We start from the raw sequence: 18,698 nt of genomic DNA on the forward strand, positions 1-18,698 counted from the left end.
ACCATTTTTTAATAAAGAAACCTGCATCTTCTTCAATTTAAAATTTAATAAACTGATAACACAATCCATTGACAAATAATGAAAGGCAATGACGTCACTCACTCACAATTTCGTGCTCTGCTTCCCATTAATAAAGTGACACACTTATTGAAAACAGCGCAGAGATAGATCGAGCATCACCATCACCATCACCATGCGCGTGTTATCATATCAGTTATCAGTGCTCGCGGATAATACGAATTGCTGATGCACCGGCGCAAAGCAAACGCTCTTCTCATTCTCACAATCAGCACCGACAGCGGCGGCGGCGGCACAGGTGCGGATGTGTAAATTTTTATCTAAAAGCCGAGCGAGAGAGAGAAGAGCGATAAGCCCGCCCGCCAGCCGCACCTCGTCTCTCTCCGTCAACTCCTCGGCGCAGATTTAATAATTATTCTGTTTAGCACTTTGCTGCGATGCGGAGGCTGTTGTTGTTGCTCTTATTATTTCTGTGGCGGACGGCGGCCGGCGAGGTGCAGAGCACCGCCGCCACGCAGCCGCCGCCCTCCATATGCGTCGTCTGCAGCTGCACCAGGGCCGCCGGTGGACAGTGGAGCGTCCAGTGCGACAACGAGGACGCCGTCCTCGAGATGACCAGGGGACAAGTCTGGCCAGCACAAGTCAGGTAGCAATAATTAAAATTGTTAATCCGGCTTTCGTGCAGAAAAAATCCTACAAATTTGAAAATAATTGCCGGCGGCATTTAAAAAATCCAAATTCTTTGAATAATTCTTACATTATTTCATTTTTTAAGAAGCGGCTCAAAGTCGCGTAATGCTTTATTTATATTTATTAAATATAAACACATACAAGCTGTGTCTGTAATATTTACGCTGACAAAGCAAGAAGTATAAAATTGTAAAGGCGGATTTGTAGAGCGTATAATATATAAAAACGTCATTCACGATTACTTACGCGTGATGAGTCGCTTTGTCAATGGTCATAAACCGCAAATTAATCTCTTGCTCGCAGATAAAGAAAAAGAAAAACTCCAGAAAATAAATAGGAGCAATTTTAATTTTGTTAATTCTTTATGTCTTCATTTTTGGCGGGAAAATTAAATAAAAAGTGCCACCTGTCGGGGGATTTGAACGGGGGGCCGGATTCACGCGGGATATTTGAATTTTTTGTGTTTATTAACAGCTGATTAGCGCGGTAATTGTCGAATCGACCGTTAGATGGCACATCAGACTAATAGAAATGGAACAAAATGCGCGGGAATGAATTTATTAGGTCGACACGCCCCTTTTTTGACGCCTCTATAATTGGCCGCTGGACTGCATCCTGATTGGCCTCCATTATTTCGACGCCATATTGACTTCTGACTGGCGGGAAACCAACTCAGATCGCAACCCAGGCCCCGGTGGGAATTTCGACTGCGCAGAAGGTTTAAATTTGGGTCACGCATGCGCAGTGATGAGTTTCAGCCTCCCTGTGAGATGGAGAAGCGATCTAAACATACTGCGCATGCTTCAGATGCGCACAAGTTTACTGCGCAGCTTCAGAATGCATGTATATTCAAACAACTGTAAAAAAGTTGTGTGTGATATGTGTTGGTTCCCGCTGGTCAAAAGTTAACATGGCGTCGAAATAATGGAGACTTTCAAGGTGCTTAAATTAACTTTTTATAGTTTGAATTTGAAGCTGCGCAGTAAACTTGTGCGCATCATAAGCATGCGCAGTGTATTCAGATCGCTTCTTCACTTCACAATGAGGCTGAAACTCACTACTGCGCATGCGTGGCCCAAATCAAAACCTTCTGCGCAGCCGAAATTCCCATCGGGGGTCCGGATTACGATCTGCGTTGGTTTCCCGCGTGTCAGAATTCAATATGGCGTCGAAATAACTGAGGCCAATCAGGAGACATTCCAGCGGCCAATCAGAAGCGTAAAAAAGGGGCGTGCCGACCCAATAATTTCATTCCCACTTATTTTGTTTCATTTCCATCGGCCTGATGTGCCATCTAAACGGTTGATTCGCCAATTACCGGGCTAATCAGCTTATAAAAAAGAAATAACACAAAAAATATTCAAATTTTCTACCAGACGCCATGTCTGCGCGTCTCGTGAATCCGGCCCCCGTTGCTGAGCAGTTAAATTACACAGCCAAACATCAATTGACACCATCTGTAGGCTGTAGGTGACTTTGAACACCAAATCATGGCTACTTAATAGATTTAAATTTAATTAAATTCAAATAATTATCAAGTTATTTAATTCCAGGTCGATTGCGGTGAACCACGCGTCCCTGAAGAGTCTTCCCGACCTGCCGGCGAAGCAGGAAGTGCACACCCTGTCCCTGGCGTTCAACAGCCTTTCCTCTCTTCCCGACCACGCCTTCAAGGATTTCGACCTGGAGGAGCTGAACATGGACAACAACGTGCTGAAGGACTGGCGGGCGGAAATCCTGCAGGGAAACAAGAACCTGAAGGTGCTGCAGCTGCGGCGGAACGACCTGCAGCACTTCGACTGGGCCTCCATCGCCGACCTGACGCAGCTCAGGCACCTCGACCTGCAGGACAACTACGTGGCCAATTTGACGGGACAGCCGCTGGATTTGCACGAACTCAAGGTGTGTTTCATATATGAGGCAGATTCGCGCGTCATTTATTGATGAAAGAGAACGCCCGCGGCTTCGAGTGTTTGACAAACAAACGCGCGCTTTTGATAAGAAATATATGAGTGTGGATAGAGTGAAACATAGATATTATCGCGTTCCTAGAAGGAAATTCTAATTTAAACAGTTATACGGAGAGCGGAAAAAATATAAAAAATATAACCAAGATTAAAAATTGGCTTTTTGAGTAAAAAAAGGAATTTCAACTGTGTCCGTATGTGTTTTTTGTAAATTAAGAAAAATCTCTGACCTGATTTCTTACTGTTGACCTAATTTAGGATTCAAGTATTTGAAATTAATTAATTCTCAACGAAAATTCCGTTGAAGCAGAAATTGACTAAAGGACCCAAATATTTAGCGCCAGCAAAACCACTAAAATCACTCCGGGGCCTGATCTCAGGTCGTGCGCAACCTGAGGAAGGTCGGCGACAGGCAAGGGTGAAAAATTATTGCCAAGTATCGCGAAATGCGCTCGAAAAGCGTTAATAAACTGCCTGGAGCGAATCTCAGGTCGCGAGGTACCCTGGAAAAGGTCGTTAGGGTACCCCAGGTTGAAGCGCTACTCGATACCTGTCTGATGAGGGGTCGTGGTCGATGATCGGACGAGCGGCTGAATTTTAACAAAAATAAAACCATTTTCGCCTCACAAAGCCAAAAATCCTTAAAAAATTAATTTTAATTTTTCTATGGGAAGAATAAATCTAAAAATCAGTTTCCAGACCGGCAGTGGTCTTGAAAATGTGATGATGTCAGTAAAATCCTTCAATTTTGCTGCGTTTGGAAAAAAATTGCCAATTTTCGATTATGGAGAAAGCCCAAAAATCACGTTTTTTAAACATCAAAATTTATCTCTTCCTAGGAATTTGATCGGATCAGCTCGTACTTGGTCTTAAAATGATCCCAGATAAATTTAGTGTAGACTGAGCTGCTTTTTTTAATTTTTGCCCTGACCGGAGATATGGCTGCGGTGAAAGTCATTAAAAATTTTAACTTTTTCGAACTTTTGGCAGAAAAAAATTCGCAATAATTCGAAAAATGGTCTGATTTTGGAAAACTAAACACGAGCAAACGCGCCTCATTAAGGGGCGTCGATTGGTGACCAAAATTAGCGTCATCCGGCCCATAGGGCCCCGCCTGGGCCCCGAAAACCAAAGTTTGAAATGTCACTATTCGCTGTTTTTCGACTTTAAAAATTAATTACTCGGCTCCTATGGGTCGTAGAATAAAATAACAAAGTTTGCTAGACTCCCCGTCAAATTTTCCGTCTATTAGGTTCCTTTCCTACCATCTCCCACCCCCACCACCCCCAAAATCCGCGCTATTTTAATATTTTACTGGTTTTTATTATTTTTAAATTAACCTATGGGCCGGATTTGGTTTCTAACTTGCAGATATTCATAGTTTTAAGAATTATTTACAAGTAAATCAATATTTCAGTCATTAAACCTGCGCGGCAACGTCTTGGTGGACTTCCCGACGGAAACGTGCAGCAACCTGGTGCGTCTGGAGCATTTGGACCTGGGCAACAACAAAATTCCCGTCGTGCCTGAGTGCCTGCAGTCGCACCTGGGCGCCCTGCAGTTCCTGGCCCTGGACGGCAACAAGATCAGCACGGTGGAGGGCGCCGCGTTCACCGGACTGGCCACCCTGCACACCCTCGTCATCAGCAACCTGGCCGACCTGAAACGCGTCGACAGAGCTGCACTCAAAGGAGTCTCAGAACTGCAGGTTTTCAGGTTGGAATCAAATTATTTTCGAAACCAATGAAATAAAATTAAAGACCGTCCGTGACGAGGTTTCTGAGCCCACCAATCGATTCCTGAGGGTCGAATTAGGTTAAATTGATATTTTTTCCGACCTAAATGTGCAGAGCAACGTGCGAACCTTTTTTCCCGCCAAAACTATAAGAATGCGAGAACTGCGCATGCGTCAGAGCTGGTTTGAGCACTTGCAGAGAAACCGTCTGTACGAATGACTTCTATGTCAGATCCAACCAGCTCTCACGCATGCGCACTTCTCGCGAATAGTGGTTCATATTGTTTTGGCGGGAAAAAAAATTCGCACGTCCTACTGGACTTTTAGGCCGGAAAAAACATCCACTTTACCTAATTCGACCCTCAGGAATCGATTGGTGAGCTCAGAAACTTCGTCAAAAAGACGGTCTTTAAGAAAAATAAATAATAATATCTCAGGTGTGCGGACAACAAGCAGCTCGAGTCGGTGGACAAGACACTCTTCTTCATGGGAGAAGAAAAGATGCAAAACGACTGGAAATTTAAAATGGTATTTCTTTTTTAATTAAAGAAAATATTCAGTTATTTTGACGAATTTTAAATTTTTCAGATCGATTTGAGTGGAAATGGCTTTAAGAAAATCCCGAACGACCTCTTGCCGTGGACGCTGCTCGAGTTTGTCGACCTGCAGCACAATCCGTGGGATTGCAGCTGTGACGCCCAGTGGATGGTCGACTCTTTGCTCCCGACTTTGTACAAAATCAACTCTTCAATGCTGGAGGAATTCAGGTAATTTAAAATCTTAATTAATTAAAAATGTTTGAATCTTTTGATCGCTACTGCGCATGCGTCCCCCTCTGACGTCACAGCTCTCCCAGCTGCCAATGCCAAGCAGGAAGCATGGCTGTGACGTCAGAGGGGTGGGGAGACGCATGCGCAGTAGTGACCAAAAGATTCAAACGTTTTGCGCGCCAAAGAAACGTGCGATTTGCTTTGTGTTGCTGCTCGCAACTAAAAAACATTTTTCGGTCGAAAAAATTATTTTCCCCTCGAAATTTTAAATTATTTTTAATTCACCTAGGTGTTCGAAGCCGCCAACAGATGGCGCCACCGTAGACTTTCGATTTTAAGGCACTTCCGCTGCGATTTCAGACTCAATCTAGCTACTGTGCATTCTTCAATTAATTTGCTATTTTTTGACGTGCTGAAAACCAAAATCGGTTCAGCCAATCACCGTAGAATCGTGAGAAACTATTTTTTGAAATAAAAAAATCTTTTCCAACGTTTCTACGGCGAATGGCTGAACAGATTTTGGTTTTCAGCACGTCAAAAATTAGCAAATTAATTAAAAAAAGCAAAATAGCTAGATTGAGTCTGAAATCGCAGCGGAAATGCCTTAAAACCGCTTAAAACAAAATTTTTAAGAAAGTCTGTGGTTGCGCCATCTGTTGGCGGCTTCAATAACTAAGGGTTTATGCAACTGGTCAATTAGAAATTCCGTTAAACAAAGTGAAAATATGTAATTTCCAGGTGCGCGACGCCTGCTCACCTGGCGCCGCGTCGTCTGGTGAACTGGCTGAACCACGACGACAAGCCCTTCTGCAAGGAGCCGCCAGGGCCGGAGACGCAGGTGGCGCTGCTGCAGTCGGGCTCGTCGCAGGGCATGCTGATCGCGCTGACGGTGATCGCGTGCGTCGCGCTCGCGCTGCTCGTCGTCGGATTCGTGCTGCAGCGCCGCTACGACCGCCAGCGCCGCGCCCTCGCCACCAAAATGGGCAGGTGCCGCAGGCCGAGGAACGGCGACGTCAGGCTCACCAATCCTAAATTCGGCATTTGAGTTTGGACGGCGAATGGACCGCGTGTGAATTTTTGTAAATAATTTATATGTTTGGATGGATGGAATAAGTGACACGTTTCCGCGCAAAGATGGCGGCTGCTGGAAGATTTTGATGATTTCTGGCTCTGACGGACGCCATTGTGAACAAATCTGCGCAAAGAGGATGTATAATTAAAATTATTTGTTACATTGTGTAATTAAAAATGATAAAAATTGAGTAACGTGTTTAATTTAATTTTTTTTAAAGTTTTATCTAAGCTCAAATATGGTGGCTGCAAGTGTCTAGCCTCAAAAATGGAAAATTATAATTGATTTGGTTGTTTTAAGACAAAATCCTGATTGTGGAGAGCCGAAAGGGACGTCTCGGCGTCGGAAAAATCGCGGAAAGTGGCCCAGGAACCGATATCAGGGTGGTATACCCTGAAAAAGGTTGTCAGGGTAGATTAGGTGGTAGGGCTCAGCGAGACCTTTCGTTTGAGACATTGAGACTTAAAATCCATCCACCCGTTGAATTTTAACAAAAATAAAACCAATTTCACCTGCGCGAATGTGAAAAACCGTAAAAAAACGAAAATTAATTTTTCTATGGGCGCGAATAACCTCAAAATCAGTCTCCTGATCGGCAATAGGCCTGCGTGTGCGATAGATACCTTGGGAGAATGAATTTATTAAATAATTTAAAAAAAAAATTTATTTTTATAAAATTTTATTTTTATAAAATTCGCAGACGTTAAAAAAAATCGTAGAAATTTCAAAAAGGGTCGGATTTTCTAAAACCACACACGGGGGACGTACCTCACCCAGAGGCATCAACTGGGACCAGAATCACTGCTCTCCAGGCCGTGAGTATCGCCAAATGTTTTTAAAAATACTGAAAAAGCATTAAAAACTGGCCTCGGAGCAGATCTCAGGTTGGGGTACCCTGAAAAAGGTCGCTAGGGTACCGAAGGTCAAAGTCCTTCTTGAGACCTGTCTGATGAGGGGTAATGGTAGACGATTGGACCAATGGCCGAATTTTAAAATAAATAAAACCAAAATTTTGACTTTTTCAAAAAATCAGCAGAAATAAATTCGTAAAAATTCGAAAAGTGGTCCAATTTTGGAAAAATGCAAACGGGAAAACGCGCCTTATTAAGGGGCATCGATTGGTACTAATATCGGCGCCATTTGACCCATAGGACCCCGCCTGGGCCCCAAAAACCAAAATTTCGTAATGTCACAAAACACGTTTATCGGCATTTAAAAATTAATAACTCGGCTCCTATTGGTCGTAGAGTAGAAAACCAAAGTTTTTTAGAATCATTAAAAAATTCTGCGTTGAATAAACTCTAAAACAGCCACTTTCCACCCCCGACCACCCCTAACAGCCCCCAAAATCTGCGCGAAAAGCCCCTTTTTTCTTCTGATTTTAATATAAATTCAACTATGGGCGATTATGACTTTATTTTCCTTCATTTCGTACTGAAAGGAGTCGACTGGCCTGTTTCGGCGCTAAAATTCACGTTTTTGGAGATTCATTTTCTTTTTCTAAAAAATCCGCCGTGCTGCTATTTAAGCCTCACTCAATCCTGCTTAAAAAATTCCATAAAAAACCGGATGAAAACAAATATAATCTAGATTTCCGGCGCAAAGTTGGATGAAATTTCGGAAATTGCTGGTGTCGGGTGAAAAGTGATCCATCTCGTTCCTTTGTGTAGAGCAGCGTAATTTTGATACCGTTTTGTGATATACGCTCATTCATTTTCCTTTGTGTTAATTAAAGCGAGAGAGAGAGAGAGAGAGCCGACGAGAGCAGCTCATTGTTAGATTTTTCGCTGGGCGAGAGGGTGGCGAGGGTGGCAGCTTGTCGCGGCGGTGAAAGAGCAGCGGCCGAGTGTCGCGCGCGGACTAAAAATGGAATGGGCGCCTATTATCTTGCATAACCCCCTGTGAAGTATTGTGGAAACAAAGCCGACCGAGCGCCATCATCTTCATCGACCTTTTCATTGTGCAATCACTTAGATGCCTCGAGCGGCACGATCACGCTGCATTCTACCCCTATCACTTGAGAGAATCTCGCGTCGGTCTCCCCCCGATATCCACGAACAATCACACGCCGAAAAAAGATTGAAGAGAAAAAAAAACTGCGGCCGCCGGAAGTAGCTGCTCCTCGCGTCCCTCGAGAAGGGATTGAATGGTGCTAAAAACCATCACAGCTGTTTAATTTAATTTTTGGTATGAAAAAAATGCAAAAGTTACAGAAAGAGCAATTTTTTGCACTATTTGGATTAATCATCATCAGCAAAATGAATGTATAAAGAGTTGATTAGCGCGGAAATTGGCGAATCGACCGTTAGATGGCACAATTAAGCTGATGGAAATGTAACAAATTACGCGGGAATTAAATTATTAGGTCGCCACGCCCCTTTTTCGACGCTTCTGATTGGCCGCTGGACTGTCTCCTGATTGGCCGCCATTATTGACTTCTGACTGGCGGGAAACCAACACAGATTGCAATCCGAACCCACAGTGGGAATTGCGACTGCGCAGAAGGTTTTAATTCGATTCACGCATGCGCAGTGATGAGTTTCAGCCTCCCTGTGAGATGAAGAAGCGATCTAAACATACTGCGCATGCTTCAGATGCGCACAAGTTTACTGCGCAGCGTCAAAATTGGTGAATATTCAAACAACTGTAAAAAGGTTAATTTCAGCACCTTGAAAGCCTCCATTATTGACTTCTGACCGGCGGGAGCCAACTCAGAACACAACCTGGCCCCCGGTGAATTCTTCTAGGTTTGAAGGAAGGGAAGGGGGCGTACCCTATTTTAACGGTATCTGAAATATCCCCAAAAATTGAATTCTAAACTGTAACTCTTGACTGAGCTGAGGTATCACCCTGAAATTTTCACTGTTCAACCTAGTTTTCGACCCTGAACAACTTTTCAACTAACGAAAAAATCGCAGGTCAAAGGTTAAGGTATCCTTTCGCGACCTTATTTCGAAAATTCTAAATTTAGGGATGATAGACCCTTCCGATTTTTTCGGGGTACATGGCTGAAATGTAGCCCGTAAAATTCTGCACAAGCCCACCAAGTTTCAAAGGTGTAACCACGATAGTTTTGCCGCAATTCTAATTTGAAAATTAAAAAACCTGCTTGATCGCGCATGCGCAGTACGTCTCTTGTTCGTCAAGTGTATTTTTATCACATTTCTTTTGTTTAGAAACACGAAGAGGGCCTATAGAGGACCTAGGAAGGTTGAAATCGTCCTTCAGGGTCCATCCCTGACGTGACCCTGAGATTAAAAATTTCGAAAATTTCCAATTTCATCGAATTTGGTGTCTTTTCATAGGTTTCCGCCGGTGTACAGCTCGAATATAAAGCCAAAACTGCCGAACGACAATCCTGAATCCGGTTATTGAAATAATTGTTGCAGAAATTATTCCTGACGTGACTTGAAAATTTTTAAACTTTAATTCGTGAATTAATCCGTACGTTTTGAATATTTTTATTAAATTTTATGAATTATTTGTTGTTTTATTTTGGAAAAGTGTTATTCAGGTTGAAATTTTTTAAATCTTATTTTTTGAGAATAAAAATCTACTTTTAAATCAGCCAAAAATCCAGCGCACTACATAGTTTCACAAATTCAATTTAATACAGTTACATTCTTTCTCTGTAAAAAATCCAATTTTGCTCTGGCTAAAATGAAAAAGTGAGTGGTTCAAATTGAAACGATGCCGCTTTAAAAGCTTTGCAAGTTTCGTTTTCATCTAAATTACAGGACGAGGCACTTAATTATCTCTGTGAGAGCGCGCACTTTTGCTCTAATTTTCCACTTTGGCGTCGAGCAGCAGCAGCGGCAGCGGCGCAGATTTGCCGGATAAATCAAGGGAACAATGCCCGGCCGGCAACAATAATAATTACAGAGCGCGCGCACGCACACGCGAAAAAGGAGCAGATTGCAGCTATATAGGAGGGGTTGGTTGCTTTTGCTCTCTCTCGGCGGCATAACTCGATTGGGCCCCGGCTTAATGTATCTTGAACTGGCGGGTAATGAGAAGCAGCAGATATTGCAGTCAATTTGGCGGCATGGCAACTCAATAAGAGGCTGCAAATTGCCGCTGAAACGTGTGGGCGGGCCTCCGACTAACTTGATATTATATATATCATCCGCCGCGCAGAACCACCCCCACCCCGATAATCAAATCGCACCCTCTCGCCCAAGCGCGCTCCAGTCTTTCCGCGCCAATTCAATAAGGTGTTAAAGAATTTGCGCCAGAATATCTGGAAAATTGGAGGAAAATTCCTTTAGTCGAAATAAAAATTTACAATTCCCAAAAAGGAGTTGCGGTTTTTTTTTATCAAAAATTAACTTTTTCTAGTGCTTGAAATAATTTTAAATTTAATTCTCGCTGCCAAAAAAATCAATTAGAATTTTTCTAATGTCTAAATCCGATCTATTTTTGCCTTAGGGTGAAATGTTAAGGTGAGATATCAAAATTTCAATATAGAATTAAACCTAATGATGACACACGAAGCTCATTGAAATTGAAAGTTTTTAGAAACCCTGTAGAGTGCTGGATTTTTGGAGATTTTATGAAAATGGAATTTAATAATAATACCATTTTTATTCTAAAAAATAGGATTTAAAAATTTCCAACCAGAATAATATTTTTTCTTTATGAAAAATAATTAAAAAAAATTAAAATGTGAAGTTAATTTCGAATATTAAAAATTTAAACCATTTTTAAGATCACGTCTGGATTAATGACTGCCACAATAATATCAAGAACCAGTTTCAGGATTGAAATTCGGTAGTTTTGGCATTAAATTTGAGCTTTAAAATGGTGAAAACCTATGAAAAGACACCAAGTTTGATGATATTGGAAATTTTCGAAATTTTAAATCTCAGGGTCACGTCAGGTACAGACCCTGAAAGTTGATTTCAACCTTTCAAGTTCAACTCTAGGCCCTCTTCGTGTTTCTAAACAAAAGAAATGTGATACAAATACACTTGACGAACGTGAGACGTACTGCGCATGCGCGGTCGGGCAGGTTTTTTAATTTTCAAATTCGAATTGCGGCAAAACTATCGCGGTTACACCTATGAAACTTGGTATTCTTGTGCAGAATTTCACGGGCTACGTTTCAGTCCTGAAGCCCGAAAAAATCGGAGGGTGCTATCATCCCTTAATTTTTAATTTTCGAAAAAAGGACCTTGACCTTCAACCTGTGAATTTTGTGTAAATTGAAAAGTTGTTCAGGATCGAAAACTAGGTCAGGCAGTGAAAATTTCAGTGTGATACCTCAATTCAGTCAAGAGTTATAGTTAAGAATTTTATTTTTGGGGATGTTTTAGATAACGAAAATATAGGGAGCTTTTTACTCACCTTTTATTAACAAGAAATTTTAAAGCAAAATTTAATTTTAAAATTAATCTACAAGAAGGCAAGAAAATGGGGGTTCAAATAATCCAGAAAATCAAATTTTAGATGATTTAAAAATGCTGCTCAGCTAGACTAATCAAAATATGTCCGGTGTAAATAATTTTTGCAAAAATGCGGTTGGGGGATGGGGTAGGGAACTCATCCCTTAACCTTAAGGGCGAAATTTTGGGCTTCATCAAAACATAACATTGTTTATTTGTGTAAATTCACATGTTTGTCGACATCACGAACTGAAATCTGGACTTTTCTGTCTCCTAAATCAAAGAATAATGTTAGCAGTGCAATTTTACCCCTTTTTGACGTCAATTTCAAAGGGTTTTTAAATTAACATCCACTGAGCAGAGTCTAAACTGAATTAAAAAATACGAAATTAAAGTCATGTTATGAAGCAATTTTCATCTTATCTGAAACTCTGTAGCTTGCTAGCAAGAATATATTTATTCAACAAATTAATTAATGTGCTCTACTTATTTCAGATTTAATATTTGTTATTCGTGAAAATGTTCCAAATAATTTTTAAATATCTTAAAATTAAATAAAAAGAAAAATGACAAAATTCCGTGAGAGCAGATTTGCGCTCGATCCGAGGGCTATTTATTTTTATTTGTATTTTCCGGCCTGCACGGCGGGGCCACGCTCGATTTTCCTTTCGGCTTTGTCATCTATCTGTCTGCTTGCTTGCTTGCTTGCCGGCGGAGCGAGCGAACAGATAGAGGCGTGGCTGCTTTTTGCCGCACGTGATGAGCTCTTTGTGAAGATGTAAAACACATTAGATTGCTGGCAGGCTTTGCAAAAATTGGATTTGCCGACGAGCAAATTGAATGAAGCCGCATGGATGGATGGATGGATGGAGCGCGCATATCCACCCCCATCCCCATCATCATCATCCCCAACATACACACCGTGTGTGATTTAGCCTTTTATCCACCTAAAGCTTTCAAAGCTCGCTCGCTCGCTCTCCGGCTCCGGCTCACTCTCTGAAATGTCAATAGCATCTCGTGCTCGTACAAAAATTCGCCGCCAAACGAAGTTGCCGATGCAGCTTTTTGCTCCGCTCTCTCTCTCTCTCTCGCTCTCTCGGCTCCCGGTTAGGCGAATCAGCGCGCAAAAGGCTCGATTTCCCAGCCACGTATGCGCAATATTGAGCGCGGCACAAAAGGAATGGCGGCTTTTTTGTCAAATATATTTATTAATACACACTCTTCCTTTCCGGGAAAAGGAAAACAGCAGGAATTCGAGTTAAGTGATCGAAATATGTGGGAATGAAAGCTCTTTGTTCGTTTAAAGTGGAATGATAGGGATTTTTATTTAAAAAAATGAATTTCGTGTAAAGTTTACTCTACTCTAACCGACCAAAAGTGCCCGAAAATCCCATTTTTAGAATTTTACCGGTTAGCAAAGGAATTTAATTGCTTCCACGTTGAGAAAAAATATGAAAATTTAATTGTGAGAAGATAGAAAATAGTTCTTTTGAGTCTTGAAAGTTATTTTTTATTTTTTCAAAAAATGCAGATTTTCGTTCTATTTGAGAAATGGATTTGACACTTTGTCAATAATTAGAAAACAGACATTTTTTTCGTGTAACAGCTTAAAAATTTAATCTTGAATTGTTTATTACACAAGAAAACCGTCAGGATTCAAGGTTTTAGTGTTGTCATGTAGCAAATTAGTTCAAAATTCAATTTTAAAATGAAATATTTGCTGAAATTTGGTTTGCAGACACTGTTCGGTGAGAAAAATTAATCATTCTGGGTTGTTTTTGACGTTTTGGTATAAATTAGAATTTTCCAAGCTTTGTTATTTTATTGTTTTTATTTTTAAAAAAATTAAAAAAGCTGTTAGTCGCATGTGTCCAGACCTTAAACCTACTATTTACATGTCCTGAGAGTTAAACCTCATCCTCCAAGAGTCTAGACTCATCAAGACTTAGACTTGTCAAGGCACCAGACCAACAGCATTATTTAGTTGTGCGATATAGATGTGTGAATCTGGGAGTAACTGAACAGAATGGATCGTTCTTATCCGTGCCTCGCCGATAATTTCATTTTACTTTTGCTTATTTTCTCAAATGAAAAATTCCGACCAATACAGGATTTTTCTACAAATTAGCATTTTTCCTTTTTGAAGAAATAACTATTTCGAGAATTCTATCAAGAGCCGAATTTTTACATCAATTCCAAAATTGCACAAACAACGGCAGCTACCTGTTCCCCCATCACCTGTTTAACCCCTCTTTTGCGCTACAGCGAGCGGGGAGTAAGGGACGAGGAACGCTCTGCTTAGCTAGACCTTTTTTATTGTTTTTGTTTTTTGTTTTTACAAAACTTAATTCAGATGATATTTCACAACAAAAATGGTTAAGTTCATAAAAAATCCTATTTTTTTAATTGACCAGTTGCATAAACCCTTAGTTATTGAAGCCGCCAACAGATGGCGCCACCGTAGACTTTCGATTTTAAGGCATTTCCGCTGCGATTTCAGACTCAATCTAGCTACTGTGCATTCTTCAATTAATTTGCAATTTTTTGACGTGCTGAAAACCAAAATCGGTTCAGCACGTCAAAAAAAGCAAATTAATTAAAAAAAGCTAAATAGCTAGATTGAGTCTGAAATCGCAGCGGAAATGCCTTAAAACCGCTTAAAACAAAATTTTTAAGAAAGTCTGTGGTTGCGCCATCTGTTGGCGGCTTCAATAACTAAGGGTTTATGCAACTGGTCAATTAACTAAAAAAATAGCTAAATTTTTTAGAAAAGTGTCTGAGCTTTGTATTCTAGTTTTGTTTTTATTTTAAAAAAAAAAGTTAAAAAAGCTGTTAGTGGCATGTGTCCGGACCTTAAACCTAATATCATGTCCCTGAGAGCATATGAGGAAGAGCCACTCATCTAGCGCTCTACAAAGACTTACAGACTTGTCAAGGCACCAGACCAACAGCATTATTCTAAGATCACAAGATAGATGTGTAATCTGAGAGTAACTGAACAGAATGGATCGTATTTATCCATGTCTCGCCGATAATTTCTTTTTACTTTTGCTTATTTTCTCAAACGAAAAATTCCGACCAATACAGGATTTTTCTACAAATTAGAATTTTTCCTTTTTAAAGTAATAAATATTTCGAGAATTTTATCAAGAGCCGAATTTTCACTTTAATTCAAAAAGTGCACAACCAGCAGCAGCTTATACCTGTCCCTCCATCACCTGTTTAACCCCTCTTTTGCGCTACAGCGAGCGGGGAGGAAGGGACGAGGAACGCTCTGCTTAGCTAGACCTTTTTTATTGTTTTTTTTTTGTTTTTACAAAACCTAATTCAGATGATATTTCACAACAAAAATGGTTAAGTTCATAAAAGTTCCTATTTTTTTAATTGACCAGTTGCATAAACCCTTAGTTATTGAAGCCGCCAACAGAAGGCGCAACCACAGACTTTCTTAAAAATTTTGTTTTAAGCGGTTTTAAGGCATTTCCGCTGCGATTTCAGACTCAATCTAGCTACTGTGCATTCTTCAATTAATTTGCTATATTTTGACGTGCTGAAAACCAAAATCGGTTCAGCCATTCGCCGTAGAAACGTTGAAACATTTTTTTTTATTTCAAAAAATAGTTTTTCACAATTCTACGGCGATTGGCTGAACCGATTTTGGTTTTCAGCTCGTCAAAAAATAGCAAATTAATTGAAGAATGCACAGTAGCTAGATTGAGTCTGAAATCACAGCGGAAATGCCTTAAAACCGAAAGTCTACGGTGGCGCCATCTGTTGGCGGCTTCGAACACTTAGGGTTTATGCAACTGGTGAACTGAACGTAAAAAATTTGAAATCTTAATTCCTCTACGTGAGGCGAGATGAAAATTTCTGTATATTTTTCCTCAAGATGACCTGGCAGTAAGCTCAGAAATTTTTAAAACTTTATTTCGAGTCGTTGGCTAATTTTCCGGCAAGAGACTCTACCAGAAAAAGTCACCCCACGATTTGCTTAAAAATAAATTTGAGTCTTCCTATAAAATACCACCGCACGATTGAACAGAAATAGGCTTCTCATTAGAAAAATTACACATTTTATTAGGAATTTTATCTTCGGAACTTCGAAACTCGCAAAATCCGTGGTAATAATCAAAATTTTTCCATTGGGGATATCTCTTACAATTAATAAAGGCCAAAAATTAAAGAAAATTTTGCATTGTTTGAGCTAGGAAGTCATTGTAACTCCAACAAAGTGTTGAATTTTAATTGTTGTTCAGAGCGGTTTAACCAACGGTGGGTGAATTTTGAGAAAAATTAGACGAATTGTGAATTAAATCGTGTTTAAACAGTAGGGAGATGCGATTAGCGTAAAAATTTCAAATATTAAATATAAAATAAAGAAATGCACGATTTGAACATCTTATTTAATTCTGCAATGCACAGATGAACTCAAAAATTATTTAATGAAACAAAATCCTTTAAATAAAAAAGATTCAGGACTAAAAATTTGGTCTATTAAGGATAATTTTTTATTTTGTGAAAATTAGGAACAATACAATCATTAAAAGATTGCAAAATTTCATTTTTTATTTTTGAAAAAGATTTTTTCCTGAAATCGATGCCTATTGTTGCAATCTATCCGATGGTGGGAGAATTTTGAAGAAAAGTCCCCAAATTGTGAATTAAATCGTGGTTTTACAGTAGGGAACAGTGCTGATTAGCCGATTTCCTCAAAAATTCTAACAGAAACCTGGGAAATTTTCAGACGAATTTTGTGAGAAATTTTCTGAATAGGAAAAAAACTGGAAATTTAATCAGCTTTCTGAATTTAGGCACTTTTTGACGCTACTATCAACTGCTGAATTTTAATCAGGCCAAACACACACCCCTTTCGAAAATCTGTAATTTTTGAAAATTTCAAAAAATCTTAAAAGACTCAAAAGAATTATTTTTTATCTTCTCAAAATTAAATTTTCATAATTTTTCTCACTCCGGACGCAATTAATTACCGGCAAAATTCGAAAAATTGGATTTTTGGTCCAAAATTGTTCTGTAAAGGGTTAACTATTAATGTCTATTTTATTAAATGCGAGCGAGAGAGCCGGCGGTGCATGTATGTGTGCTCTTTGAGTGAGTCAATTAATCAGAGCGAGAGCAGAGCAACTGTTATCAATCTACGCTGCGAGTGTGCGGCGAGGGTGGAAAGAGGGAGGCCGGCTCGTTCAATATACAACATTAGCGCGAGGAGAGGAGGCGTTCATTCGTTCGTTCGTTCGTTCGTTCGAGTGCGGTCTGCGCTTAATTGGAAGGTAATTGCAAAGCGAAACCGTCGTCGTCGCGATTCGATTCGCCGGCCTTTTTCCCTCTTTCCATTCCGCTTTCGGGTGTGTTGTGTTGTGTTTTGTCCGTCGGCGCGGCTAATCGAGTTACCAGCGGCTTAATGTATCTTGAACTGCCGGGTAATGAGAGAGAGAGAGACAGCTCTTCAATTTGGCGGCATGGCAACTCAATAAGAGGCGGCAAATTGGCCCCGCGCGCATTCAATGCCCGCCCCTAACTAAGTGGCACAATTGTGTGTGTCTCCCGGTTCTCTACTTGCTGCTCTCCTCACTCGACTCGAATGCGACAAATCAACTTATTTAGCATGCAGCGACGGCGGTTCGCCCGAAACAACGCGGCGCGTGTCCATTGTAACGCTATTTAACTGCGATTGTTGCCGAAAATCAGTTCGTAATTTCCTATTTTGTTTTTTTAAATTATTCCTTCAAACATAAAAACGGGAATTTTGGCACCAATCGACGCTTTTCGGTCCCAAATAAAGGAAAATCAAGTCAAAATCACCCTCCGGCCCATAAGGGAATTTTAAAAAAATAAAAGAATAAGGTACTTTTTGAGCAGATATTTGGGGGTGGAAAGGGGTGGACCGTTTTAGGATTCATTCGACGCAGAATTCTATCACGAGTCCAACGAACTTTGTTTCTTCCCTCTACGACCAATAGGAGCCGAGTTATGAATTTTTTAATGTAAAAAAACGTTGTGCGACATGACAAAATTTTGGTTTCCGGGGCCCAGCCTGGGCCTTGTGGGCTGGAGGGCGCTAATTATGGCACCAGTTGATGCCCCTTGGTAGGGCACGTCCGCCCCTGTTCGGTTTTTCAAAATCGGACCATTTTTAGAATTACTGCGATTTTTTTAAAGTCTGTATTTTGGAAAAACTCAAAATTTTCGAAAAATTCAACGGATTGATGGATTTTAAGTCACAACGTCTTAAACGAAAGGTCTCGCCGAGTCCTATCATCTGAATTACCCTGATGACCTTTTTCAGGGTACCCCACCCTGAAATCAGTCCTGGGGCCACTTTTCATGATTTTTCCGACGCAACCGCCCCTTTTGCCACTCGCCAACTCCTTCTCAGGGACAACCCGTCAATAATTTGTGTTGAAATCTCAGCAGAGATGAATTATTTTTTTAATATTAATTAATTAATTAATTATTTGACCGTATTTAGAATTACTACGATTTTTTGAATGTCTGATTTTTGGAAAAACTAAAAATTTTCAAATGATTCTTTCAGCTTGACCCGAGGTTTTCTCAATAATGCCACCTAGCCAGCTTGGATAGGTATCAAATAATGAACAACATTTTAGGTGATTTTTATTAAAAAAGGGCTAGTTTTTTATATTAAAATTGAAATTATGCGTTTTTTAGGGTGTTTTTCTACCAATTGTGACTTCCACCAGTCACGTAACCGCTCTCGCGAATCAGAAATCTAAATTAAACTGAATTTTCAAATCTCAAATTTATTTTTCCATACAATTTGAAGAGATTAGTCACATTTATAGTTCTCAATTAAATAAATTTGTTGTTTTCGTTTTGATAAAAGTTAAAAAAGCTGTTAGTCACATGTGTCCGGACCTTAAACCTAATATCATGTCCCTCAGAGCATATGAGGACGAGCCACTCATCTAGCGCTCTACAAAGACTTACAGACTTGTCAAGGCACCAGACCAACAGCATTATACTCTAATATCACAGTCAAGATAGATGTGTGAATCTGGGAGTAACTGAACAGAATGGCTCCTA

General features: G+C 40.2%; 1 protein-coding gene across 1 annotated transcript; it reads left to right on the forward strand.

Annotated features, from left to right (window-relative positions):
* The first annotated feature begins 434 nt into the window (after positions 1–434).
* Positions 435–6,442, forward strand: LOC135948418 (leucine-rich alpha-2-glycoprotein-like). The gene is made up of 6 exons (XM_065497656.1): positions 435–664; positions 2,262–2,610; positions 4,093–4,391; positions 4,848–4,938; positions 4,999–5,177; positions 5,919–6,442. The coding sequence occupies exons 1-6, from the start codon at positions 456–458 to the stop codon at positions 6,223–6,225; spliced, it is 1,434 nt and encodes a 477-aa protein (XP_065353728.1). The 5' UTR covers positions 435–455; the 3' UTR covers positions 6,226–6,442.
* Positions 6,443–18,698: the final 12,256 nt, after the last annotated feature.

The sequence above is a fragment of the Cloeon dipterum genome, chromosome 1 (genome assembly GCF_949628265.1).
Source record: "Cloeon dipterum chromosome 1, ieCloDipt1.1, whole genome shotgun sequence".
Classification (NCBI taxonomy): domain Eukaryota; kingdom Metazoa; phylum Arthropoda; class Insecta; order Ephemeroptera; family Baetidae; genus Cloeon; species Cloeon dipterum.